Raw genomic sequence first — 27,921 nt, forward strand, 5'->3', positions numbered from 1 at the left:
CATGCAGCCTGACCTGAGAATGTTCTTCAGATGACTGGTGACACCCTTCTCATCTTCACTTCAAGCATTATGAACAGAACTAGAGTAACCATGCCCTGAATGTCATGATTTCCACAGCTGCTTATTATAAAACAATATCCTACTGTTCAATTAAGGTTTAGTTTTTTTAAATCGCATTCACGTGTATTGTTACCCCTTTAATGACGGAAGGTGAAACAAATCACAAATGCTTAAAACCAAGTTTTGCAAGTGTTAGAAAGTACATGATTATTTATTATTGTTTATAGTTTTATTATTCTCAAAGAAAGACCAGCCTAAGATCGTGAAATAGTAATAATAAACAGATTGTAAAAATAGTTTTTTTTTTTTAAATGTAGCTACTACATATTTTTTGCCCACACCATGACTAACCACCAAAAAATGAAATAAATTCTCCCACGCCCAACATTCACGGGGACACCACGTGCGTGTGTGTGTCCGTAGTTGGACCCAGAAACAATAATGCACTTTTTTTTTTTTTTTAATCTTCCTAAAAAAACTGACCGTAACACTGGCTTTTATTCTGTCTCAGAGACACTAACATAGATCAAGCCCTGATCTATTTTATCTTTCTTCATTCTTTTTTTTTTTTTACAGACATGAACAGGACCCGGTGCTCCCAGCTCCTGTTCATTGGTCTGAGACCAGTGCTGGGGCACAAAAGCAACCATGCTTCCAGCACAAAAACATGATGCATACATGCTGCACCACGGAAAAAACCCCACTTTCCTGATGCTGCATATATGTGTTATGCCGTCATAGAGGGTTAACAAGCACAGGTGTTTACCTTTTAAGATTCTTAAGTGAATCTGTGTTTTACCCATGCAGGTTTATTTTAACTTATCTCTCCTTGACTGCATAAAGTTACCTTCCTTTTCAATCCCCTGTGGCTCTGTTTTGAATACACGCGTGAAGGAAATTCCCGTGTACTTCACAGATTGCTTACGTTGTAGTTTCCACAAGGTTATGGTCTCCCTAAATGACCTAAGCATATGATTACATTAAAGCTAAACTCCAGGCAGATATAAAAACTCCAATTCAATGCATTTGTGTATTCTCTTCAATATAAATAGTAGCTTAGTCTGTCTGGATATCCATTTCCTGTTGGCTCTTGTACAGCAGGATTCGGACTGTGAGAAGCACTAGGGGAGCACTATGAACCAATTAAGCTATGTGGCATGTACATTTGCTGACAGGGAACATGCTAACAGGAGGACAAAGCAGAGTTGATGACTTATTGGTGTGTTCTTTTCCATCATTATCCAGTCAGCAGACTGCAGTTGGGAAGGTGACCCCATTGTATTCCTTAACTCGTAGGGAGAAAGTGTAGTCAACTTTCTGGCTCTCCTGTCTGGTAGAGGTGTATGAATCATAACTGTGGCTGGAGAGAATTACAAATCCTTTGGCAGATAAGACGGCTCAAATATTTATACTTCAACTGAATATTTAGCTGAAATATTTGTGTGGCAGTCTTTATTGAACTCGCCTCCTTCATCCGCTCATTATACTTATTGGACATTATTTGTTAACTTGTGCTACTGTCTTGGACACCATACAACTGAACCTTGGTGTGGGAGCTGTATAAAGTAGTTGTTACAGGATACACTTATCCACAGCTTGTCATTTCATGTAAGATAGAGTGATTAATTGGAAGGATCGTTGTTTAAGTAGGCTTCATGTGTGAAATCATTAACCTGTCCTAGTTACTGTTGCTGATTGCTCACCACAGCCAGCACAGATTGTGCTTATCATGTAAATACCTTTTTTGTGAATTTAAAAGGAATGAGAAATATTAATGGTTTACATTCAACAGTGTTTTGTTGATAGAAGCATTTTCCCAATGTATATTTAACCACAGCTGTAACCTTCTGTTCCATTTTAGGAAGGGGCAATACCAGTCACTCTTAGTGGGAACCCGGGCTACGTAGTCGGAATGCCTCTTATTGCTGGCTTTAGGTTGCCACAATATCCTTTTTAAATGTTATACAATCTTAGGATATTTAAGCATACCGTGACTGCTCTGCACTGTATGGAATAGTATTGTATTGCACTTACACTGTTACATAACGCATACAAATTTTGCTTGCCACATTTTTTGCAGATCACACTGGACCGGAATGCAGGCACTAATGTGCCACACATTTGGGTGCAGGCGATCGCAATGCAGGCCGGGGGGTTGCGTGGCTGCGGTGCCATTGTCTTCAATTAGCACAGTTCATAATTCATTTTGCTTGCTTAGAATTGCTCTGTAGACCTGTATTGCAAGGTGGAAAAAGGATCACTCCCTCCATTTTATGAGTGAAATAAGGCAGATCATTTAACTCTTCCCAACTCTTTCCCAAAAAAGGCTGCAATTAGCATTCAAGAAAAGCTTTTCACATTGTATATTTATTACTGAATTCTGTGTTTGCCTAGAACTTCTTTATAACCGCTGGTGACCATTCAGAACCAGGTCTGGGGGTCTCCGAAGCACATTCCACACACTATATTCTAAAGTCTGAGGCCACTGGCTCACAGCCCACAACATTTCTGATGAAAGGGTGTGTTACCATAAATCTAAGGAAAAAAGGGATACAAATATAACACAATCACATACAAATTGTAAATATGCTTTGAGCAAATAAATATCAAAGGATATTTACAATTTCTAAAGAGATTTTGTGTTCTATTTGTATTCCTTTTTGAGATTTCTTTCTTTAATCCTTCTGGGGCATGATTTTTTTATTTCGCTTGTGTGTGGTCTGTGGAGTATTAATGATAATTAGAATTATATTTGTAAGCTACAGTTAGAGATTGTCGTCACCTTCACATAAATGCCTTTTAATGTCCTAACTTCACACACACACACACACACACACACACACACACACACACACATACACACACACACCTTGTGTCTTCAGTAAACAATAAGTACATGCTCTGGAATTCGTTAACCGTAAATGAATCGAGGAGGGAGGTTTGCCTGGAAAAGGCTGAAATGTTTCACAAAGGGCAAGGTTTACTAGGCTGATATCACAATCTGTGTACCAGCTATGAGAAGCCTTTTAATGGTGTCAAGAGAGGTCTCTTTCCAGATTCCTCATCTCATTGGACTGCCTAAACAACTTTTATTCATTCCTTCAATCTAAACCTACACTTATGTCTGCATACATGACCAGATTCCTCAATGATTAGTCAGCTGGGCAGGATGTAAACATTCCTGGGCAGCGCAGTAATTTATGGGTTAGTATTGTGGCCTTGCAGAGCTAGGCTCTTGGATTTGATTTAAAGATACTGGGGGTGATTTCAATAAAGCATTTTGCGTCCTGCTTCTGGTGTTATGGCCATATTAGAGAGTCCTGTGCCAAATTCATGAAAGCTGTGCAACAGTTTTCTTGCTATGACTGATGTATTCAACAAATGTATTTATTATTACAGGTATTTTATATAGCGCCGGCAATTTTCATTGTGCACATTCACATCAGTCCCTGCCCTCAAGGAGCTTACAATCTAAGGTCCCTATAATCATGTGCATACATGCAGAGCCAATTAACCTACCAGCATGTCTTTGGACTGGGAGGAAACCCACACAAGCACAGGGAGAACATGCTAACTCCTTTGCAGATAGTGACCTGGCTGCTATTTGAACAGGGGACCTCCCAGTGCTGCAAGGCGGAAGCGCTAACCACTACACCACTACACCACTGTGCTGCCCCATTTCAGGTAGTCCTTATGTATGACACTTTTACATTCTGGTGCTATAGCTTTGACAAATTTCATCAAGAAATACCGCCATATCATTGATGATAAGAAAAATGGAGGAAAAGACCTCTATGTTAGAGTAAATTGTGCCGCAGGTGTAAGTATTCTGTCTGAGACAATTCTGCAACAGATTCATATACACCTTACCAATAGTTACATGAATCTGTCACAGGTTGTGCCATTTGTTGCATGGATGGGAGACAGATTTCTAATGAGTATCTATGACACTCCTTACACAATCCAGACCTTGGTGGTATTACTGTGGTAGAAATATTGGGTTATGAATTTCTTAACATTGCGGGAACGGAGGTGACTGGTTGTGTGTATTCTGTAAATCCCTGCAGAATATATTTTGCACTATATAAATTAAGAATAAAATAAATAATTTGTTGTTAGAGCCATTCCTATAATGAGGCAGTCTCAGGTGGCATCTCATTGGAGGGTGGCTGGGTGGTGGGAGGGGGCAGCAGAGGGACGGCCACAGCGTCCCTGACACTGGACAGATCCACTGACAACATGGTCCAGCATTCCCCCCCAAACGACAACTTGGCGCAGCAACTGCACGCTTCCATGTGACCTTTCCCTGCCAGAACACCCCCCTCCCAAGAACGACAGCACATCACTTCATATGGTGAATACCTTGTGACCAGCCCTGTTTATTGTGTGTATATGCTCTATGCATTCAGAGAATATACTTATAATGGATTTTTTATGCTCTGGGTAAATTATGTGATTGTTCAGATTTAGATGCCTTTACTTCTCACCGTTCACTTTATTTCTCCTTAATGGACCTCTTTAAATCTGGCATTGTTCAAAGTACCAACAGATTTGGGCAACTAACTCTGCTCCAGAGCTCAGTAGACCAGAGCTGTCTAACAGAACAAGGGAAAAGGGCTGCTGTGTTATTTGGGTACAACATGATGTCTGGCTGCAAACTGCGGTAAATAGATTCATTTCTTTGTATTAACCAATATCGCTGTTTCTGCTTTTATTCAACTTGTATCTTTTTTTCCCTTTTGTGTATTTTACAGTTTGAATAGTTTCAATTATACCATAGCTGCATTTTGCCAGCTTGCAGGAGTTACCATTTTGAATGCACTCAAAGGAGAGCAGTTTCCAGAGTATGTGGCCCAGTTTGGGAATTCCCAGCCGGAGAAGGTTCTAGATTGGGTGGCGATAAATTCGGTCAGCCCTGGAGAGCAAACCAGTGCCCAGGTATTCTCTCTGTCTGTTAATAGAATGCAAACATAGTTTTCCTTGTGTCTATGGTCGTCTTCTTTTTTTTTTTTTCTACCATCTAAACCAATTCATTGTCATATTCCTTACTGTGTGTTAGAATGAGCATGTTCCTTCAAAGTGTATATAAACCCTAACAATGAGCTTCTTATGTGCTCCCTTCTGTAAAATATACCAATAGAAGCATCTTGTTATAACTGTTTTGAAGGGTGCAGAAAACTACCTGTTCATCATGCCAATAACTTTGAGTTGATAACCACCTGTACTGTTATCCTCTGCTGACTGTAATCAGTTAGTGTTGTTCCAAGGTATTTCCAAGAAATACAGAATGTCACCCCCAGCAGGTTATGTAGAAGAGCAGAGGGGGGAGTTGGGCGTTGGAGGCTGTATGTGGGGGGTGGGGGTAGGGTGTTCTGTTATTAACCCTTGCAGTGGGGCTTAACTGCTTGCTTTTGTCTTAAGTGCCAATAAAAAAATAAAGTTATACAAACCACTGAGCCAGCTTTTCCGGTCTCTGCAGCCCGTCTCCTCCTACCACTGTAGCATTGGAATGTTCCACAGCATCCACACATCCATACACAGTGTAGAACACTGATTTGCAGGACCTTAGACTGCTGCAGCAGAGGGGGAGACAGGCTGGAAGGATCGGTCTAAAGGTGGCCATACACTCTACAACCATCGCAAGACTTTAGTCTTGCGATGGTTGTAAAGGGATTAAAAAAACGTACGATCTGCCTATCTTGGACAGGCAGATCGCACTCTCGATCATCGCAAGCCCGCCCTCCTGAGGGGCGGGCTTCCGATGACCGCAATGCTGAACAGGCAGTGTGCGCGTGCGCACACCGGCCCGTTCAGCATTTATCTTCCGAGCACCGTTCTAACCAGCCGAGAATCGTACGATTCCCGGCTGGTTTTCGAACATGCTGGTTCGACAGAAGACGTGCGACCGTACAGTAGAAACGGTCGCACGTCTCCGTTCACACTGCTCGATTATCGTACGAAAACCCGATCGCATACGATTATCGTACGATAATCGTGCAGTGTATGGGCACCTTAAGAAGAAGCCGTCTTCATGGTTCAGCTGCTGTCACTCATTGTAGGGAGGGCAGGGCTATGGCCGGGTCAGCCCGTGATGACGCAATCTGTCTAGAGAATTGAAGGTTCACCTTCCTTTTGCATAGCAGCCTGCTATTATTGCCTTTGCAATCTGAGCGGTGCATGTCTGGACACACTCCTTAGTGTAAACCTGTAGATTGACAGAAAGCCGTGGAACAAGTAGAAGTCTGGCAGGCGAAGTAAAGATACAAAAAACATTTTACAGTAATTAGAGTGGATTTTTTTTTTTGCTTTTACATACAAGTGGACCTTTACCCTTTACAAGTGGACCTTTATCTTTAAAATAACAACAAAGGCAGCTTTTAGACATGTCTAGTAATGACAATCTACAAACACATACTTCTAGATACAGTAATTGCCGGCTTTGTATTCTTTGCATACCTTATTTCTCTTTTCTTCCCCAGTCTTCTGGCAGTGGCCATTTTTACTAAGGGCAGATTGCTACCTCTCCCTTTACTTCTTGGAACTCTGCCACATGTGACTAGGACATGTGCCCACAAACATCATCTCAGGGGAGGAAAATGCCTTTCCCTGAGATCTTAATAGATTACAGCTGAGATTTCCCAGAAATGCTCTGCTGATGTAACCTTCCCAGGATGCAACACTTGGGCACATTACATCATTTGTGCCAAAGTGGACCAGGAAGTGAAATGATAAACATGTTTGTTTAACTAATGAATGTAAGATGTTTTTTTTTTTTGTCCGCATGCAGAGCTTCATACTGATGTGATTTTTAGTGAAAGGGGATAAAGGTCCACTTTAAGAAGTAGGCAGGTAGTCCCTGAATTACCAAGATTAATGTAATCCAAATAACCATTTGTATTCCATGTATACCACATGTCTTAAAGCTGAACTCCTAGCTGGTGTGAAATATACCAGTGCAGCGGGCTGCACTGGTCCTCTGTGGATTAAATGCTAATTTTGTCTAGGGGATGATGAATAAAGTGAATTGCTTGCCTTATTTCTCACTCTTCTGGCAGCCTGTGCTCTTCTCCCCTCTCAAGCACTACAGGGATGTGGAGGGGCCCTTGCAGGGCCGGCCTTATGCCTTTTAGGCGCCCTGTGCGAGAAAGCTTTACAGCGCCCCTCAGTGACCACACCCCTCAGTGGCCTCACCCTTTAGTGGCTCTCCCAGTAACCACACCCATTTATCACCCATATTTTTGGTAAAATATAAAAAGACGGGGTCACGTCGGGTAAATAGACACCAAACATGTCAAGCTTTAAAATTGCGTGCACCCGCAAAATCGCAAAAATTACCATGCCCAAAATTGACCATAGGTGACGCTTTAAAAGCTTTTACCGCTCATCAGTTTAGTGTTATCAGTGATTGATAGCCCTACAATTATTGCTCTCATTCCGACGTTCGCGGCGATATGTAACATGTGCGGCGTAATGGGCGAAATCGTCGTTTTCACACGTATGCGCCCCCGATGCCTTTTTGCATGCGTGTATGTATGGGGGGGACTTTAAAAAAAATGTAATTCTTTTTTATTTGTAACTTTACATTTTTGGGGGGGAAACTTTATTGCTATCAGGCATCCATGCAAGGACTGCTGGTCCTGCATTGTACGCGATGGCATCAGAGAGCCCAAAACCAATCCAGCAGTGAAGGTAAGAGGCTCCTGCACACCAGTTGTATAGCATGCTAAAAACCCGCTGGAGCGAGGAATAAGGTAAAGAGTTCATCATCTCCTAGATTTAGACAACACAAGCATTGAACTCATGCAGTGTTCCATGTTTGGAAATTTGGGAGTTCTACAAACTGGTTGCTCACGGTAATAAGTAGTTTCTTATATGAAATGAAATTGCTAAATATCAGTCCTGTAAGTATGTGCACAATGTTTGTGTTTTACTGATATTCTTTCTTGGGACAGGAACTCTCTGCTTACAAAAGTTCTGCTTGACTGAAGTTTGTTTGTGAAAAGACAAAAAGCTCCAAAGCTGATGAAACCGATCTCAGGCCCCGTTCACACCAGGGCGGTTCGGTCCGCACTGAACCGTCTACATGAACAATCCCATACATTCCTATGGGGACTGTTCATGCAAGCGCGCGGCTCCGCATGATCCAAACCGCCTGCTGCCCAAAATGCTCCCTGAGCTACTTTTGTCGTGCTGGTCAGTGCGTTTTCCATATAGATTTTCAGCGCGTTTTCGGGCATTTTTCCTTGCGTTTCAGAGCTGAAAAATTAAAAGATTAAAAACTCCCTTTCAAAAATTGCACGGAAACCGTGCTGAAAAGCTTCCACCCTGGTGTGAATGGGGCCTCAGATGGAATACTTTGTTATGTATGTTTCATTTTCATAGCCAGTTTTCACTCTTTTTTTTTTGATTGCTTCCTCCTTTTTTGTTCTCTAAGGCGAGTATGTGTAAAATCCCAGTTTCCTTGGAATTGGAAGTCCAGTGGACAAAATTTGGTTCCTTAGTAAATCCTCAAGCACAGATTGTGAAAGTGACCGAAAAGATCTCTTACGCATTTATCCCCGTAAGTGTTTAACGTTTAATTTTACCTACAAATTTCTAGGTGGGATATTCACAAAGATTTGGTACAGGGCTATAATCTGTGATAATATCTCATTTGTGATGCAATCTGTAGTCTTGACAGCAAAAATAAACCAGTATCTTCAGTCAACAGAAACCCTTTATCCTGCTGTCCCCCATGCATGGCATCGGCATAGTACTGATGCTTTACTCATACAGTGACTGAGGCCTGGCAATGTCTTCTAAGAGGAATTGTTGGAGGTGCAGGGCAGCTTCACTGAGATCCCATCCTGATAATGTTGCTTAACCCTAATTGCTGCACTCGCAGCACCAGAAGATTTTAATACTGTGCTGGCATTTGGTAGAAAGATTTCTGTTGGGATTGGGTAGTATTTTAGAGTTTAAAAGCATATCAGTTGCCATTCTAAGAAATTCTAAATGTGTTTTCATGGTGCTGGCTCCCACGTGTATCCACCTGCTACACCCTGCTCTGTGATCCATCTACGTGGAGAGCTTTTCCCTGTAGACTTCTGTCGGTAAGCCTAAGGAAGCACCTGCTAAGCCATCTCCATTCATCCAGTCAACATTGGGGTGACAGAGAGGGAAGAGGTTGTGATTGCTCAGTTCTCGATCAATAGGGCTGACCTGTGACAGCTGCAGTGTCACATGTTGGCTCGAACTACGGGGATGAGTACATTTCACTCTCCCCATATTCTCCTTTAACAAGATGGCTACCTAGGATGCTCCTGCGTTTGCGAACGTCCAATAAAAGGCCCTTTCTAAAGTTATGTTCTATTTGGTGGGTTCTGCCTTAAATCCGATCTTGGCTATAATTTTACTTTGCCAGACAATGTATGCTCGGTCCAAATCTCTTAAAAAAGGGATCTTACGGCTGCTTGCATTGATCCTCAGATCATTGAGCTTGTGGAGCAGATCTATATGGTGATACTCTATATAGATGGAATGGTCTGTTTCCCATTTTAGCCTTGTCCATGCATATGTGTTCAGCCCTGTGGCTAAAATGCTGCACTGCAGAACTTCCTTGCAAGAAGCGTTTCAGCCACATCACCTTGGAGGAACTATATCTCATCAGACTGACTGTGGATGCTATCATCAAAGATGCTACTGGGAGCAAAAGCACTCACTTTTCTCAGCAGAAGCCTTAGGAAGCGACTGCTAAACCATCTCCATTTGTCTATGCTAAGAAAAGCTCTTTTTGCTTCAGAACACCTTCATGCTTCTTTTCTCGGCATGAAGGTGCACCCCCACTTTCCAGAGCACATCCATTGACTTTTGCGGCCACTTGGGCTCCATGCATTGCCGGTGTCTGTGTGTAGAAAGTGGTGTTCTAGGTTTACAAACTAGAGCTTCATTACCCACCCCCTCCACAGATTCTAAAGTTGCTCAGTTGAGAGAAAATAATATTTGTAATCACCGTAAAAAAAGTGATTTCTTGGATCTCACTGAGTGACACAGATGCCACCCCTATGTGTTTTACGATCATGCTGTTGACATTGCTTTGCCACAAAACTGAGATATGGTGGTGGTAGTAGGAGGGGTTAAACCCTGGGTTAGCCTACAGTATTTTTGTTTTGGCAGGGTCTAATCCTCCCTGTAGGTGATGGAAAAACCCAAAGGTTAAAGTGACATTAAAGTCAAAAGTCCCCCCTACAATGCTAATGTAAGGACTTACCTTAAATGATGTTTCTTAATCCGATCTTCTTCTTTCCTGTAGTTTTTAGCTGTCCCTCCAGCGCTGGTGCGGGTCTCTGATCCAGTACTGACTCCTCTGTCCTCCTCTTCGCTCATGTCCCACGAAGTCTGTGCAGGTGCACGCTGCTCCATAGACTTACCTTGTGTCTCTCCTCGTCTCCTGGCCGAACATCTGAACTGCGCATGCGCCTGCCCCAAGATCCTTTGCGGCCGCCCAAGACTCTTCAGATGTTCGGATGGGAGCGTGTGGCGGAGACACAGGTAAGTATTAACCCTTTTGAAAATTTCTATTTGTTTTTTTTTTTTAATCGTTTTGTATCATTCTACTGCTTGCTAGCAGTAGATATATGCACAAACCGCCGAGGGTTTATTAACCCTTTAAGACCTTCCTGTGTCCCTCCATGAACTCAAAGAAAGGGATTTTATGCCAAGTACAAAAATCTTATTTTAAAGTCCATCTTTGGGTAGCAGCTAAACTACATGCTCTACCTCTCTTCCCCTGCTGAAGGTCCCCTTTTTTCTTTCTCCTTTCTTTTCTATCTACCTTTTCCCAGCTTTTTTTTCCCCTTTTCCTTCTTCACCCCTGTGATGTCATCACATGAGCTAAAATGCTGGAGCCAGGAACAGGCATTGGGTTGATGGGGAGTATGCTGCAGAGTAGGGTACTTGGTGGGAAGGGTTTGCTTGCACTCCACAATCTCCCACTCCTGTTCCCTACCTGATGACATCGGCACTCCTTCCCTAGACCTGCAGAGGGGGCAGTGAGGAGACCTATCACCCTGGTAACAGAAAGCAAGCACTGGAAATTGTATTGAGCCCAGATTTCAGCTTTAACCAGCCACATAAATATCAGTATAATTGTACAATTGTTTAGCTATGTAGGCCTTCAAGTAGCCTTTAGTGCTTATAATTATTGCTACGTCCAAAAGAGTTTGTTTAGTCAGACTGTAGTGTGTGTGACCATGCCTTCATGTATTTGTTAGATAAAATAACCTCTTGAAAATGTTCATCTCCCAACATCTTAAGTGAACCGGCTGTAATACGTTCAAGCTACACAATGTTCTTTGTTTCCAGGATAACTTGGGCGGTGACAGGACGGTGCAGATCTCTACTGCTGTGACTTTTCTCGATGTGTCTCAGGCTGCCAGCCCTGGTTACAAAGCTCAGCCGACTATGGATGCCAAGTTGCCCTTTGATTTCTTCCACCCATTTGTATAAACGTAGCAGGTAACTCATTAGTTGGTTGTTTCTGCTTTTACTAATATTGTGATCTATTAATGATTAGACAGTAGGCTTCCTAATCGGCACAGCATGCCTGCTGCAAGATACTCTGAAATCTATTTACTCTGATCATTTTTGAGTTTATTTCCAAATGTAAAAGCTTGTAGAGGTGGAGCTGTCACTTTGTAGCGAATATAATGCTGTAGTGCAGAGTGATGAGGAAAACATTTTTTCTTCAATTAGGAAAATGTGTTTTATGTCACACTTTAAAAACAAAGAAGGATTCCATATCATGTTGCCAAAGAATACAATATATGCTGTTAAAGTGTATGTCAAGCCAAACATATTTTTTTTTTTTTTCTGTCTGGTTTTTTACCGCTCCGTGGGGGCTCCACTACAGAGGGGTAAGGTAATGGTGACCATACATTGTACGATTTTCATTTGGAAATTGTACGCGAGCGGTCTTTCAAATGGAAATCGAACCGTTGATGGTACATCACCGAATTTTAGTTTTTGATATTGTGCTCAAAATGTTTCCATCACTCAGGTTGGAAAATGTTTCTCTGGCCGAATGCTAATCGATAAATCTGTGGGATTTTTGTCCGTCAAAAGTCTCCGCAAGAACACAGCACATGCGCAAAAGGAAATGATTTCCGTCATTCATCAAAAATTGGTATGGTTTGTATGGCTAAAGAACCATTTCCAAAATCGTAAATAATTTCAAATGAAAATCGTACAATGCATGGCCACCTTTACCTTTAGCTTCCTGTCCAGCTGACAATGGTTTCTTCAGTCAGTAAGTGGGGGAAAAAATCTGCAACAGCAACACATATAGACATACAAATCTGACAGAATGGGTTTCTATGGCCGAGCAGCTGCATCCAAGACTTACATCACCAAGCGCAATGCAAAGCGTGGGATGCAGTGGTGTAAAGCACCCCGCCACTGGACTCTAGAGAAGTGGAGACGTGTTCTCTGGAGTGACGGATCACGCTTCTCTGTCTGGCAATCCGATGGACGTGTCTGGGTTTGGTGGTTGCCAGGAGAATGGTACTTGCCTTACTGTATTGTGTAAAGTTTGGTGGCTTCATTACATGTGTTAGCATGTTGCGGTGCCATTCATTTTGAACAACACACGAAGGCCACACAGCTCCAGTCCATATACATTAATGTACAGTACCACTACCAAGTGGTGTGGTGCACTGCATTGCCAAAAATGGTTCTTGTCTGTTTTTGGTGCTTTCCCAGCCTATTTATTTGAATGGGCTACTTTAAATGCAACACACAGAAAATGTTTAACGCATTGCACCAGATTGCCAAGATTGAATGGGCCCTTATGCCTCTTATCAGGTATCATGTCAAGACGTGATTTAGGTAATGAATGTTAACTGATGTGCTAAACGTTAAGTAGCTATAGAGCATAAAACTGACTGCTGCAGCAGGTCGGCGCACTTGTTGTCCGATGCTCAGAAATGAATCCAGAGAGCATCCATGGTCACCAGAAGTCTTTTTGCAGATCACCGTCAAGGTGGAATTCCAGCTCAAACAATGTTTTAGATAGAGTGGAGTGTTAAAGCCTTTTTTGTAAGCTATCCTCTGGTTGAAGGGATCCTGTCCCAATAGGGACACACAGACCGCAATAAAACATGAACAAATTCTCCCCAGCCTTACCTAAAATGTAAAGAACTGGAGTGTCACTCTAACTAAATCACAATAAACGCAGCAGCAGATGTAATTACATTGTACCCTAGAAGAAGGAGGCATTTGTAACTAGAACCCATGTTTGCATGTTGCCTACAGAGTGAACAGTTCCTGATGTGAAGGTTAGAATGAAATGTTTAGAGAGGAAATAAAGAAACTTGACTATGCAGAAAGCCAGCGTGTGCTCTAAATATCTGGGGTGCAGGACCCCTCTATATGACTGGGGATTTCCCTCCAACTTCCTGTTTCATCTCTGGGAGAGGAAATAAAGTGATATTTCCCCAATAAAACCAGTCACCACAGGGGGGAAAAAAAACCAAACAAATTTACAGTGGTTTTAACCCTTCCTGTCAAAAAAGAAGTCTATTGATTATAGTTTTGCATTGATCGTGTATATTTTAGTTTTTCAATACAAGTGAGGAGCCAATTCACCATCATATACATTGTTCAATGAATAGACCAAGTTGACCCCAGTTGGTGTTTGTTGGCAGAAAATGGAACATGCTGTATTTAAATGCAGCAAAACATGTTGCAACGCATTGCATCACACTTGTAAGGAAAGAAAGAAATATTATGACTGCAATTGCACATCGACCTAAATACGGTGAATCCAGCAAGAATCTCCCTTGTTTATCATAACTTAGAGCTACAAAGTGCTACAGTCTATGTCTTGTGTTTTACAAATGCAGCTTCAATCCTGTGTTTGTTTTTGCTTTCAGGTAACCGCTTCCTACCTACAACAAAGTCCACCACTGTTCTATCATTGTATACAAGGAAACAAAAAAAAGGACTCTGTAAACATTTGTACAACTTCTAAGAAAATGTCAGACAGATTGGTGGCCGGCCCATCAAGCCTTTATTTTAGATAAACAATATTCATCTCTAAAAAGTGTGTACAAAATCAGAAATCATTGAATTTATTTAAAATGCACATTTATATTATGGAAGAATAAACAATATAAAAATCAAACAGGATTTTACATGGTTCATTTTACAGATAACATTCAGAATAAATGTTCTTAAAGGATTTGCTTTCTTCAGGGTATGTTGGTCTCATAGGGCTCAGGAAAGATATTATTCTGCTGTAACATTTTCTGAAGCCGTCCAATTTCTTGCTCCTGTGGAGTAAAAAGGGTAAAGTAATCATGAAAACGTGAAAGGATAAAAAGTGGGCCAAGTTCCACATTGTGTTAGTATGGTCACCCAGATTCAAAGTATCAGATTCTAGTGCTTATAATGGTAATTTGGTCATCGAAAGAATATGACTCCCACCCTTTCTATAATACAAATGCCAAGAGCAGCTAGTCAGGGCACCAGCTAGAAAACCAGTCAGCTTACCCTGGCAGCCTGCGGCACAGCCCGTCAGTGCATGTGCAAACACTGAAGGCTCCTATAGCATAACAGCCAGTCTGTCTGCTTGACTTTGTCATATTAAACTGGGACAGCTATGTTGGACATACAGGTAAAATTCTATTTGGTTGCTACAATTGTATTTGGGAGGGGGGAAAAAAGGACTTTGGACTTGTATGTGTGCTACATTACCCTACATCATCCATCTAAGTAGGTCAATCAGAATATCCCTCACAACTGCCTAAGCTTGATCTGACAGTAGTTACCACTCATAGTGTTATACACCAAGTTTAATTCCCTTCTCTTTATGGCTTCTTTTTGCATAAAACACTGCCGGGATTTATATATGTAGGAAGAGCTTAATATGCCAGTATTCACTCCCAAATGTTAGGCTGTGACATTAGTTGGGCCAGACTCAACCAGGATTACATTATGCAAAACATTTACTCCTAAGTTTAGGGTCCCTTTAAAAGAGAACTATATGGCTGCAGGTTTCTGCTCACTTCCCAATCAATAGAGCTGAGCTGTGACGGCTTTCTTTGTCACAGGTCGGCTCTAACTAGGAGGAGGAGTGGCTTTTGTTCCCCATGGTCGCTGTGTGTGTTGTAAAGTAATCACCGCTCCAAGCTCGCTCTCGTTATGGACTATAATCTCATGTTAATTTACTCCTTTCTATTAAGATTGTATTTAACTTCTGAGTTTAGTGTCACTTAAAAGCTAAAAAATCTGCCTTATGGCTCTTGAAGTATAAATTCTTTCCAACAGTTACATAGTTAGGTTGAAAAAAGACACAAGTCCATCGAGTTCAACCAAAAGGGAAGATTGGAATGGTTCTGTTTGCCAAGGAACATCAGACAGTCACATATTTGTGAACTGAGACCTACAATGGGTAATTTTCATAATCTTAGATGCACACTATAAATCTCCAACACAAGTAAAAGGTGATCAATGTGATATGTAAAATGTCCATTTAATAGACCACTGTCATGGCTGACAAAATAAAAGTGCAGCATAAAGTATGATGTCACGGTCACACTCCTTTCTGAGCTCTTGTAATTAGTCACATGACCAGTAAGTGGAAGATTACCTGCTGGGAACACTGCTGTTCTAGCTGGGACACTCTCCCCAGTAGAGTCCCCTGCTTCTCTTTTAATTTGTTGATCTTCTCTTCTGCTCGACTTTTCACAGACAAAATGACTCCTTTAAAGTGGGAAATAAACATGTAAAATGTATAACTATTCATATGTGCTGTGAATGTCAGGCTACCAAAAAGACAATACAGGTTCACATCTACAACATAAAGGAAATGCCGTTGTGTGGTAACTGGCAGTCCTCAGTACCCCTGCATTCATGTGTGCCCATAGTCAGCACTGGTTAATAATTTAACCTTCTGACTGTAACAGAAGCAGAACCAGGTCATGTCTGGGCTGTACTGTGGTTCCACATCAAATATTTATGACCATATACATGATGCAGAACATCCCTGGATCTTCAGGTCTGTTATCAGCTGTCTTCAGCACACAGATCAGCAGAGGAGGGCTAATGCTAGCCACACATGGCTCCAATTGCCGCTGATTTCTGCTAAATCAGCTTAAAAAGGAGAACTATGGGGTTAAGGCTTTTCCCCATAGTTCTCCCCAGGGTCACGGCAGGACACAAACTAGCATCCTCCCGTCACCCAAAGCTCAGTATGACACGAGCTACAGCTCGCGGTATACTGAGAGTGCCGCAGCCGGGACGGATCCAGACATTACTGTAGAGATCCACCCAGCTGCGTGATTGACAGCTGGCTCTGCCTATCTAGAGGCAGAGCCAGCTGTACCCTCCCCCGTCCATTCTGCCAGTCAGTGCTGGAGGATCGGGGAGGGGGAATCCCCGCAGGGAGCCATGAGTGACAGTCACGGCTCTGCAGGGACAGGATCGAGAAGTGAGTGAGCGACAGTATGTGTTCGCTCACTTCCCGATCTATTGAGCCGACCTGCGACAGTTTCATTGTCACATGTCGGCTCGAACTATGAGGCTGAGTGATTTTCACTCACCTCATAGTTTTCCTTTAAATTCAAGGTATGGATGGTCCTTTCGGCACCACCCAGTTAGACACACTTCAATTACACAATCAAAGGGAGCTGGCTGTAAAACTGTTGGCTGCCTCCAATCAGATGTAGTCACTGTTAAGGTATTTAGACCGGTGGATAGCAGCTGTCTGAATACAATAGCCAGCAGGTAAGATTCCTCCATCCACACCATTTAGTTGACAGGTTGGAGGAGAGAAATCTAGCTATAAAAGATTAGCCTAAATCTCCCACAAATCCCAGCCTGCCTCCTGTTCTTAAAGTTGAACTCCAGGATAAGCAAGTATTGTCTAAATACAAGAGGTATGTGTGTTCTTATTTGAATCTTGGTGTACTTTGTGTATTTCCTTGTGTATTTCCAGCTCTGCTCAGATTATGTATAGCACAATCATGTCACTTCTAAATTTACCAAAGTATTATCTGGGTTTCCAAAGGCATTTGGTGCACACAAAGTGGCTTTATATCCATTGTGGCTATTGAGGAACAGATTTAACATTCATAACATTTAAATTTTTACAATAAGACATACAAGGATAACAAGAAACAGAGAAAGCGGAATGGAGAGAATACGCCGTCCAGAGTACACAATCCAGGAGGTAAAGTGATCATGAATGGTAAAAATGTACATATGGGAAATAGAACAGCAATATTCAAATATACATAAGGACTCCAGAGGAGTGCAAACCATATAGTAGAAAATACAAGTGACAGGAGAAAAAGACAGATCAAGGAAAACGAGAGAATAGAAAAGAAGAAAGGAGACAGCAGAGAGGTGTAGAGAGGAATATATTGAAATGAGAATTTCTGTCCCTGGAGTTCAGCTTTAATAATACAGAGTTTTAATCAGTGGGTACCAGTTCTGTGCACGTTTTAGGTGTTATTGGGCCAATATTTTCCAAGCTTGTCACCAAGTCTCACAACAGAGATTGTAAAGAACCTCATATGTACAGCTGGAAATAACAATGTCTCAACAATGCATAGATATATCAATTAATAAAGGAGCTCATATATAAAAGGGTTTATATATGAACCAATTTATTACATTGCTATATCTAATGATTTCACATTTATACACCCATTTGTTTTAGTGCAGTGCATCCTATTTTCACAACTTCTTGCTTCGTAGTGCTACATAGTGGTTGTACTTTTTCCCTTCTGACATTCTAAGCCTACGCATATAGTCTGACTCGTAAAAAACCATGCACTTCCCGTGGGGCTGATGCCAATCTACCCTGACTATAGTAAATAAGATACAAATCTTATGCAACATATTTAATCCAACAACATTTATCATTTTAGAGCAAAAGTTCAAGAAAACAAAAAAATTTGTGCTCACTTTAAAGCATCTCAAACTGATGCCATTGACACAAGCCCAAAGCCACCAACACAGGCCCTAAGGAGGTCTTCTTACAGTATTAATGCCTTCAATTAATAAACAAAATTCCCATTTGTACTGTTTAAATATGTAAGGAGAGGTTTCTAGGTGCTGTAACCGCCCTGCCTATAGGTATATACGATTTTCTTGCCCTTGTGAAAACCTCCCTCAGAACAGAATCCTGTATACATTTTGGAGTGATTCCGTTAGAGATCAGAAGAACAAGAGCATTGCATCTTACTCTAGAGCGGCCTTTGGAAATCTTGGGTGGACCTACTAACCTTTCAAAGGCTACACAGAGATCTGATCAATTACCAGTTCAGAGATCCACTAGTCTGTATTTAGTGGTAATGAAATCATTACCATGTGGGTCCTAAAGATTTGAATGCCTCGGATTTCTTGAAATGCACCGGTCTCCCAATGAGAACATTACAAAGCAGAATGATGAGCGAGTCACATTTTGTGAACATGTATGAAATATTTAAAGTTGTGTATTTACCATTCACAATTCTGGCCACCCTCCACAGTCGGAGTAAGATGAGTAGTCCAACAGCACTGAATACCTCTTCACGGGTGATGTAGACGATATCGATGATAAATGATATAATAACAATGACAGCATCAAACACTTCAAACTTGTGGTGGAAGAACTCAAGCCGGAAGGCGAAGAGCTTACCCACAATTTCCAACAAGAAGAAGGACAAGCAGGAGACACTCAAGTAGTGAAAGATCTACATGAAACCAAAAAAAACAGCAACAATTAGTAAGCCAACACTGAAGAGAGAACACTTTATTATGTCATAACTGAAGACACGAAAGATATGGAAGATACTGGCATCACTGAACTGTAAACTATGGTGCCCAATTATAGACCGGCTTGTCTCCTTAACCACTTGCTGTCCGGAGCATTTTCTTACTATTTGCGCACACATGATAAAATATGAATTTTTGGCTAGAAAACAGTTTCAGACCCCCCAAACAATTATATATGTTCTGATAGCAGAGGCCCTGTAGAATAAAAAAAATGATAGTTGCAATTTTTTTTATGTCACATGGTTTTTGCGCAAAATGTTTATCAAACCAGTATTTTTAGGACAAAATAAACTAAATTAAAATTTAGTGCACAGAAACATAATATAATACCCAATTTTTGGTAAAATATGAAAGACGGGGTCACATTGGGTAAATAGATACCAAACATGTCAAGCCTTAAAATTGCGTTCGCCCGTGAAGCCGCAAAAACCGTCAATACCCCAAATTTGCCATAGGGAGCACTTTAAAACGCTTTTACCGCTCATCAGTTTAGTGCGAACAGTGATTTATGGCCCTGGAATGAACACTCCGATGTACGTGGCGATATGTAACGTGTAGCGCAATTGTTGTTTTCGCACATAGGCGCACCGACGCTCGTTTGCGTATGTGCGTGCACGTGGGAGGCAGGGAACTTAAACAACATTTTTGTGTTTTTTTATATGTTAATTTTTAAATTTTTAAACAGTGTTTTTTTTTTTTACACTACTCCTATTGCTAATCACATAGGGGGCCAACGGGCAGCAGACCTCACTATCACCCCCAGATAACCAGGGATCGATCCTGCTCACAGACAGGATTTTGAGCCCTGCTGTACAGTATTACTGTATTCAATCCAGCATGGCTCCCAAGAAAGTGCAGAGCAAGCATGGTGGGAAAAAGAAAGCGCAGAGCATTAATGAAGGTGACAAGAATGTGCAGAGCAAGAATGGTGGTAAAAAGAAACTTGTGGTTAATTTTTTCAGAACGGATTCACCTGATTTACATTGAACCCTATGGGAAAATGTGATTCGGTTCACAACCAATTCGGTTGCGACCAGAATCGTGGAACCAATTAAGTCCGTGAACCGAGGTACCACTGTACATCCTGAAACCACTCCATATTGGCTCAGCGTTTATACAGAAAATGCGCAAAAAAGGTCATACTAGCCTTTAATACATCTGTCCCCACATCACACCATATCAGATTGGTTTGTGCAAGTTCTGGTGTAATAAGCCGTAGCATTGTGTAACCCCCAGTATGGAAATCTGCAGATTGTTATGAAAGCAATGAAGCGTTTGAGTAACTTTATGCTTCTCACAGACACTGCTAAAACATTATGCGCCGTCATGTCACTGTACAGCACTCTCTGCTTCTTATTTATTTCATATCATCAACTCCTTTCCCTGCTGAAATAAATATAGGGGATGCCATGGCTGATCTCCTTCTGAAAATGCAAGTTTCTTGACCGTCATAAAAGTGCTTCAATATTCTGAGTGACCCAAAACAAGCATTGAACAACTCCTGATCTGCATACTTGGTCCAGATCAAGGACTCAAAGTACTGCAGACACTGAATCATTGTGGCAGCCATGCAACTAGCATTCACAGAAGGAGAGGACAACAAAGTAAGCCTTTACCTTGTCTCATGTATCCTCTAAAAGTATGACTGAGAACACTTTACAAGAAATTATTCCTGCAATGCAAACAGCAATGATATGTCTTGTGCAATAACCAGATTCGGTTTAAGAGTCAGATCACTGAAATAGCCTTTTTGATTGGTTGCTACATGCGTTTTATATATTACTATTGGCTGTATGGAATAACCTAACTTATGTTTACATATTAAGATACCTACTCTGCGTGTATTTATACATTCATTTTAACCCGCTATCCCAAGATGAATTAATTATCTTCGGCATACAGTAGTATAAACCACCATTAAAGTGACATTAAAGGATCATTTTTTTCCCCCCTCCCCCAATGTTAATGTTAGCACTTACCTTAAATGATGTCTCTTAATCCGATCTTCCTCTTCTTTCCTGATGTTTTCATCTGTCCCTCCAGCGGTGCGGCGGCTCTCCAATCCAGCGCTGACTCCTCTCTGCTTGAAGGCACTTCTGATCCAGCGGTGTCTGCATGCGGGTGCACGCGTCCATAAACTTACCTTGCGATTCTCTGCTCGTCTCCCGGCCGAGAATCCGAACTGCGCCAAGATGCTTTGCAGCCGCATGAACAGTTTCGGATTCTCGGGCGGCCGCGCGCAGCGAAAACAAGGTAGGTTTAAACCGCTGTTAAAAAAAAACTGCTTGATAGCAGCAGGGCCGGCCTTAGGTCTTTAGGCGCCCTGTGCGAGAAAGCTTTACAGCGCCCCATAGTGACCACGCCCCTCAGTAACCACGCCCCTCAGTAACCACACCCTTTCAGTGGCCACACCCATTTCTCCAATATCGGCTCCATTTAAAACCTTCCATTCCGTTAAGTCCCAAAAAACAGATTACAAGCTATGATAAAAACACAACTTTTATTACTGGATAGCAGTAGATATAGGCAAAAAACACAGAGGGTTTAGAACCCCTTTAAGTATGTCCTACGTGGAAGCACCTGCACCACATAAAATATACAAAAGGACATGCTAACACAGGAAGAACAAAGCTGAACATAGCAAAAAGAACAGGGAAAAAAAACCCCACACGCCTTGCATACAGGTACCAACCACAAGTAAACATATACATCATGCAAAATATTCTATTCCATATGCAATTAAAATACTTTAAACACACTAAAATGATATTTATACAAAAAAGTAAAAAAAATAAATCACTCCATACACTGCCCAAAAAATAATCAAAAATAATATAGCCAGCCTTGAAAGATATTTAGAAAATAAATTATTTAGATTAAAAAAAAAAAAAAAAAAAGGAAAGAAGAAAATGCCTAGTAACTAATAGAATATGGCCTGTAAAAATACATCCACACAGAAATGCAGAGATAGAAGTCCATGGTGCATTTGTACAACAAATGTCGGTGCCTGCCCCAGATTGAAACCGGTACATGAATTTGAGCACAAACATGGAGGCACACTGATCCAAGCTGGACACTCCGTCCAGCACACCACCTCCCCTTCCCACAGCGGTTAAATGGCTGAGAAGGTTTACTAGTAGGTGGGTGGAGCCTGATGGGAAAACTGAGGGACTAGTTCACCATCAGGTCTTCTCCCCTAGTGATTTACGAAAGGCAGAACATGGATTCCATAGCCAATAGACAGCCTGCAGAGGGGACCCAATGGAAAACTAGTCCCTTGGCATCCCCACTTTGCCTGTCTCTGTATGCCAGCTTAGGGTTAGTCTTAATTACCTCCAATTTGGTTGTGTCCATATTGGAGGTAAATATTTAAAATTTAGTGCAGCCATAGTCCCAATTTGTAAAAGTGGAACTATTAAGAACAACTTGAATCTGTCGCACATGTTGGTAAAGCTACTAAAACTGGTGACTGGGCTTTTTTTTTTTTTTAAATTGGCACAGGAGCTTTTAAAAGTCTATACCGCCAGAAACCTGGCACAAAGCTTTTATTGAATTCCCCAGTATACACCTCCTGTAATTTCAGTCATCAAAACAAAGTGAAAAAGTATGAGAGGAAATGCGTCTGTCTATTGCAATAAACACGTGGGATTTGAATGTGTATTGTGTTAGCCTATCGACTGCATATGGAATAAAATATATGCAACAATGTAAATCATTCATTGACACTGGGGCTTTTAAGCGTGCAAGGTAGACTTTTCTTTTCGACAAACACCAAGGACCTCAATTGTCTTTTATCAATTCTTCTATGCCCCTTCCCTCTGCAGCCCCTCCCATCTTTTCAGAGTTGCCCTCCTTACCTCTGGTATAAGATGATCAACTTTTCCCTCTAACAGTTCCAAGTCGAGAAGGATTTCAATCAGCACAAATAAGGCATCCAGAAGAACAAGGCACACAATGAAAATCTGTAAAGACAGCACAGCAATGTTCAGTAACATTTTTTCCATATGTACAGTTCAATTCACATTGCTACAAGGACTCACAAAATAAATTATATATGTGCACCAAAATGAACATTTTAAAACCGAAAAGAAAAGAAAAAAAAAAAAAGGTCAGGCCGAAACCGAAAATGTTTTCTTACTTTGTTCAAATTTTTTAAAATATATTTTTATAAAGTTAAATTTTTTTATATTTTATTTTTATTAAAGACTTTTATTTTTTACTGTAAGGTATTCCGGGGAATATTAGGGATCTAAAAACAGAGAAACCAGGGATGCGCCGCTATTTCGGCCGAAAAATTGCACTTTCGGCATTCTGCCAAGAGTGCCATTTTTGGCCGATAGGTTTCAGCAGGCGATATATCGGTGCAGCCCTAAAAAAAATACAATGAGAAATATACCAGGGAAGAGATTGACTTTGCCCTGTCCTTCACATGCCTTCGCTAACAAAGCCAACAAAGGAACACTAAAGCTCCTCTCTATAACCACCCGTCTCAGTTATCGGATTTCTGCTCATTTTTCAAGCAATGCTCAATGTAAAGCTGGCCATACACCTTACAACTATCTGCAGATTTTCTATGGTCAGATGGAAAAGTTGCAACAGATTCCTCCATCTACACTTAACTGTGTGGATGGAGTAATCTCCACCTGGGCCAATCTGTTGCACTTTTTCCATCTGACCACAGAAAATCTGCAGATAATTGTAAGGTGTATGGGCACCTTTACTCATACTCTGTGACTGTAGTCAAAAACCATGTTACTTAAGGCAGTCAAGACAGTACAACCATAGAGGATGCGAGAAGGGATTAAAGCAATCAGAAAACTAGACATGTGCGATGCGTTTCGGAAAGATTAGTTGTTCGGACAGATTTTTGTGATTTGGAGATCCGGATATATCCGAATCACCGAATGATAGAAATGACTAATGACAATAAATCTGAATTTCCGACGAAATTTGTTAGCCGCAGTTTGTACGAATTTCTGTCCCGAAATCAGTGCAGCAAAGTGACATTAGACAAAAGGTTCCTCCCTCCCCCCCCCAATTGATGCTGGACCCCTTAGGTCTGGTAGGAATGTTGGTAGGAACCCCCCAAGTTAAAAATTAAAGGGCGCAGGGTTCCCCTCAAAAGCCAGACCAGGCCTTTTAGGTCTGATAAGAATTTAAAGGGGGATCCCCACCCCCCCCCCAAAAAATGGGAGAAAACATGGGGTCCCCTTGAAACTCCTACCAGACCCTCGAGTCATTTTTTATTTTGTTTTCCTTTTGTCTAATGAAATTCACCCGGGACGAAAATACAGACTACCTCTAACTAATTTTGTCTGAATCCGAATCCCGAAACAAATTGACTTTCGAACCTGAATCCCGAAAAAGTACATAACGGAAAATCCGAATGAAAACGAAAATGAATTTTTTGCCGGTGCACTACTAGAATGCATGTCTACAGGAAACCGTCCAACCAAATACATACATAGCACAGTAAAGCCTTCTTAGAACAGAAAGTATTCACGTATCATTCCATTGCATACCCCAAAAATTAGAGGGCTATTCCTCATTTCAGGACAAAAAACAAACGTGAGGGCGCAAGGCTAGAGGGACTATGAAACTTATTGAAACAAAGTGAGGGAAGCAAGAGGAGATGGATCACTTACTTTTAAGTGGGTCTCGGGACCGGATGGATGTGGAACAGTGAAGGAAATCGTGGAGTCCAAGGTAGTGCAATCAGTGGAGGTTAGTGTGTTGCCTTGGGTAGCTCATCACGGGAAAATGAGAAGAGAGGGGTGGACAGGGGTGCAGATGATGGCACACACACTTTGTTTCAATAAGTTTCATAGTCCCTCTAGCCTTGCGCCCTCACGTTTGTTTTTTGTTCCACAAGTGCAGGCACTCCTCCTGTCTCCTAGGGCTGCAGGCAAGGTAGAGCTATAGCACCCTATTCCCTTGGCCCAATCCGAGAGCGCTGTTCTTATTATTTGTATGTGCTTTTCCCTCCTCATTTCAGGACAGAGAGCCATAATTCATTTCCATGGCTCCACCCACTGTCCTGAAAATAAGGGCTAATCTTATATTTGGAATATGCAATGGAATGAGACATGTATCTCTTCTGTTCTAAGAAGGCTTTACTGTGCTACGCACGGATTCCATTTAAAGGCTTTTTAATTCCTTTAATGCCTTCTTACAATACCCTGTATGTTATACTGTCTTGTTGAATCCCACTCCATAGAAGCCATGGTTTGCATACACTGCATGGATGATGGCCAAAAAGCCAAAAAACAGCTGTGTGCAGTTTGGCAGAAATGCTATGAAAGTAGGCTATATCTTTACTACATAGCAGCAATTCTTTGCTGCATAAAAGGAATGCATTAAGGGAGTGTAATACAGAATGTTCCTACAGCACCATCCTTTTCCAGTACATAATGCAAGAAGCAAAGTGCTAACTGCATTAACCTACAGTAACTAAGGAAAATTGACTTTGTTCGTGGCAAACCAGTGTAAGATGGATTCTGATTGGTTACTATAGGTACTGCACTTTTCATTTTGCTCCTTAAACTATTTTAGAGCAAATATACCCCCAGACAGAAGACCTTTACCTGACATAGTAGGGAACACTATGCTTTAGTATAAGATGTTCCCTAGCCAAGTCATCAAGCATGAAATACACATATTACTATATGATGGGAACATAAAAGCCACTTTTATAACACATTATAAAAACCAAAAAACAAACCTGCTCATGTTTCCTAATGCAATTACAATGTTGTACAAAGGAAATGTTGGATCTACTGCTTTAGGCAAAATCTTTTTGTCCTTATTTTCCTCTATTGATGAATGATCTACATTGTGTCTCGTTCCCTGAAAGGCTGGTGATACGAAAATCACCTAGTGTAAGAGGACACCATTAGGAACATGGACTACTATGATCACATGCTAGAAAATCTCCACCAACAGAAAATTTAAAGAAAAATGACAAAACAAAGACGGCACCTGAAACTTGTGACAGCTGAAAAGCCATTTTAGGGCATCCCGGAAGGAATATGCAGAAGTGAATGGATGAGGTGTTTGTTTGGATTCTTCTTGTGGTTCCGGCTTCTCCTCATCCTCTTCATTCCATTGTTTATCATTATGGTTGTCACCAACAGAGGTGAAATGCTTCAGGAACTTGGACATCTTGTACTTTGGTTACACACACATCACTCTGTAGCATAAGCCAGATCTGAGGGAACATGCAGCAAGGCAGATATACCATCAAAAGGGTTTGTTTACTTTGTCATATACAGTGTATGTTACACAATTTTATTGCCATACACATTCTTCCTCCTTGCTGGCAATTGCACCATTATTTGTTCCCCATTTTCTTTACATTTAAGTCCGTGGGTATAGAATAAATTTAAACATACGATAGTCGATTTAGGTTTGACAGCAAAGCATACATTGCAGAAGAGCAGAATTTACGTATACTAGGCAGGGCTGACAGCGGCATAATAATTATATTGGTGCTCATCTGAATTTCTTATACAATACAAAGGGAACAAGTAATGCATAAACGGTCAAAGGGGTGCATGGAACAACAATATATAAAAGGATCAGCAAATTAAAAAATAAGAATGCCAATGAGATTGAGGGTAAAAAAAAATGTTGTGGGTCAGTAGGGAGACCATGTCCTTTATTCAGGGATATATGCCCTACACAGGTTCTGGGCCAACTATCAGCAGGTAAGATGTCTGACAGCCAGCCCCCCTCCATCCTCACTTTTATAAGCATTTTTAATCAGAAGGTCTCAGGAAAGTGTAAATTGTGTGTCTGATATCTTATAGTACATTCTGGGGTTAAGATGGAAGTTCTCAAGCAAAGCAAGATGCATTTACGCTGGCCAGATGTGTTTCTGTAGAAATATGTTTAGAACCAACAGACCTTGAATGGTGCCTGGTTTGCATGTCACACTATGCTACTCATGATTATTTATTCAACCTATAAAGCCTAGGCGGTTGTAACGTAGCATACTGCAGAAAATCACTTGTATGCATGAGAATACAACGGCCACACGACAGGTCTAATCCACAATGAGAATATACAATATAATTTGCCCTTGACTCAATTTTGCAATGCAAATGTAGAATGGAATTCAGAAAAAACAAAAAAAAACACACACACGAAGGCAGCCCCCCCATCAGTTAACGATTCAAGCAGTTGTCCCAGTCAATCCCTGACTTTGAAATACATGCACATGCTGACACAGATCATCTATTAATATGACATCAGGCTAGAACAAATAATCCAACCAAAATTGATTTTACAGTGTATAAGGGTTTGAAACTTTGCACAACCTTGGGACACCGAGTTATGTTCTGGAGACTGCAGTCTTCAGAAAATTTTAGGACCACTGCACTTGCCCTAGAATATAGGAGCGGAATTGTAGCTTGTCACATAAAAAAAAAAAAACCCAACAAACACGCACAACAACAAGGATCTACTGGGCTCAAACCACACACAAAACGACAATTACCAACTAGAAAAAGGTTTTGTGAAAAACCGAGTGATTGGCACCACACCCCTAATAAATCATGTAAAAAAAAAATGTAATTAAACATTTTTAAAAATAGGGTTTTGTAAGTGGGGTTTTTTCAGGTGCCTAGTGACAGAGTCCATGATTACTTCAATTTTACGTAAAAAAATAAAATAAAATCTTTATTGTATAAAAAGTGTTAAAACAATATAAAACATGATTGTAAACATCCATATTTTCTTCCTTATAATATACACCTCCAAAAACGACTCCAAGACATTGGTAGAACATAATGGTAAATAAAGAAAAACCATACAGTATGTTCTTTCAGTAATTTGGTTTCCTTGACAATGCCACCAGGCACCTAAAAACCCCCACTTACAAAACCCGATTTTATTAGACAATTACCAACTATCATCTTTTCTTTTTGCCCTGGACCTTTTTGTAATGTTTCTTGTTGATTACTTATCAAGTTATAAACCTTTCTTGAAGATGTGTGTATATTGCTGGATCTTATTAATTAAAGAATTTGAAAAAAATTAAATAAAAAAAAGGGAATATCA

At 41.0% G+C, this 27,921-nt stretch overlaps 2 protein-coding genes across 2 annotated transcripts in view; one reads left to right on the top strand and one right to left on the bottom strand.

The window, feature by feature from the left end:
* TCTN1 (tectonic family member 1) overlaps positions 1–14,004 on the top strand; it is a 51,283-nt gene extending 37,279 nt beyond the window's left edge. The window contains exons 10-16 of the mRNA XM_018558304.1: positions 1,922–2,003; positions 4,582–4,723; positions 4,815–4,968; positions 6,682–6,717; positions 8,495–8,620; positions 11,404–11,556; positions 13,971–14,004. Coding sequence (XP_018413806.1) covers positions 1,922–2,003; positions 4,582–4,723; positions 4,815–4,968; positions 6,682–6,717; positions 8,495–8,620; positions 11,404–11,547 — 684 coding nt within the window. The 3' untranslated portion in view covers positions 11,548–11,556; positions 13,971–14,004. The remainder of the gene's footprint in view (positions 1–1,921; positions 2,004–4,581; positions 4,724–4,814; positions 4,969–6,681; positions 6,718–8,494; positions 8,621–11,403; positions 11,557–13,970) is intronic.
* Positions 9,341–27,921, bottom strand: part of HVCN1 (hydrogen voltage gated channel 1) — a 36,467-nt gene continuing 17,886 nt past the window's right edge. Inside the window, exons 3-8 of the mRNA XM_018558309.1 lie at positions 25,840–26,068; positions 22,719–22,823; positions 18,548–18,779; positions 15,689–15,801; positions 14,247–14,369; positions 9,341–9,351 (exon numbers count right to left, since the gene is read on the bottom strand). Coding sequence (XP_018413811.1) covers positions 14,289–14,369; positions 15,689–15,801; positions 18,548–18,779; positions 22,719–22,823; positions 25,840–26,022 — 714 coding nt within the window. The 5' untranslated portion in view covers positions 26,023–26,068 and the 3' untranslated portion in view covers positions 9,341–9,351; positions 14,247–14,288. The remainder of the gene's footprint in view (positions 9,352–14,246; positions 14,370–15,688; positions 15,802–18,547; positions 18,780–22,718; positions 22,824–25,839; positions 26,069–27,921) is intronic.

This window comes from Nanorana parkeri, unplaced genomic scaffold (assembly GCF_000935625.1).
Source record: "Nanorana parkeri isolate BGI_ZX_2015 unplaced genomic scaffold, ASM93562v1 scaffold331, whole genome shotgun sequence".
Taxonomy (NCBI): Eukaryota; Metazoa; Chordata; class Amphibia; order Anura; family Dicroglossidae; genus Nanorana; species Nanorana parkeri.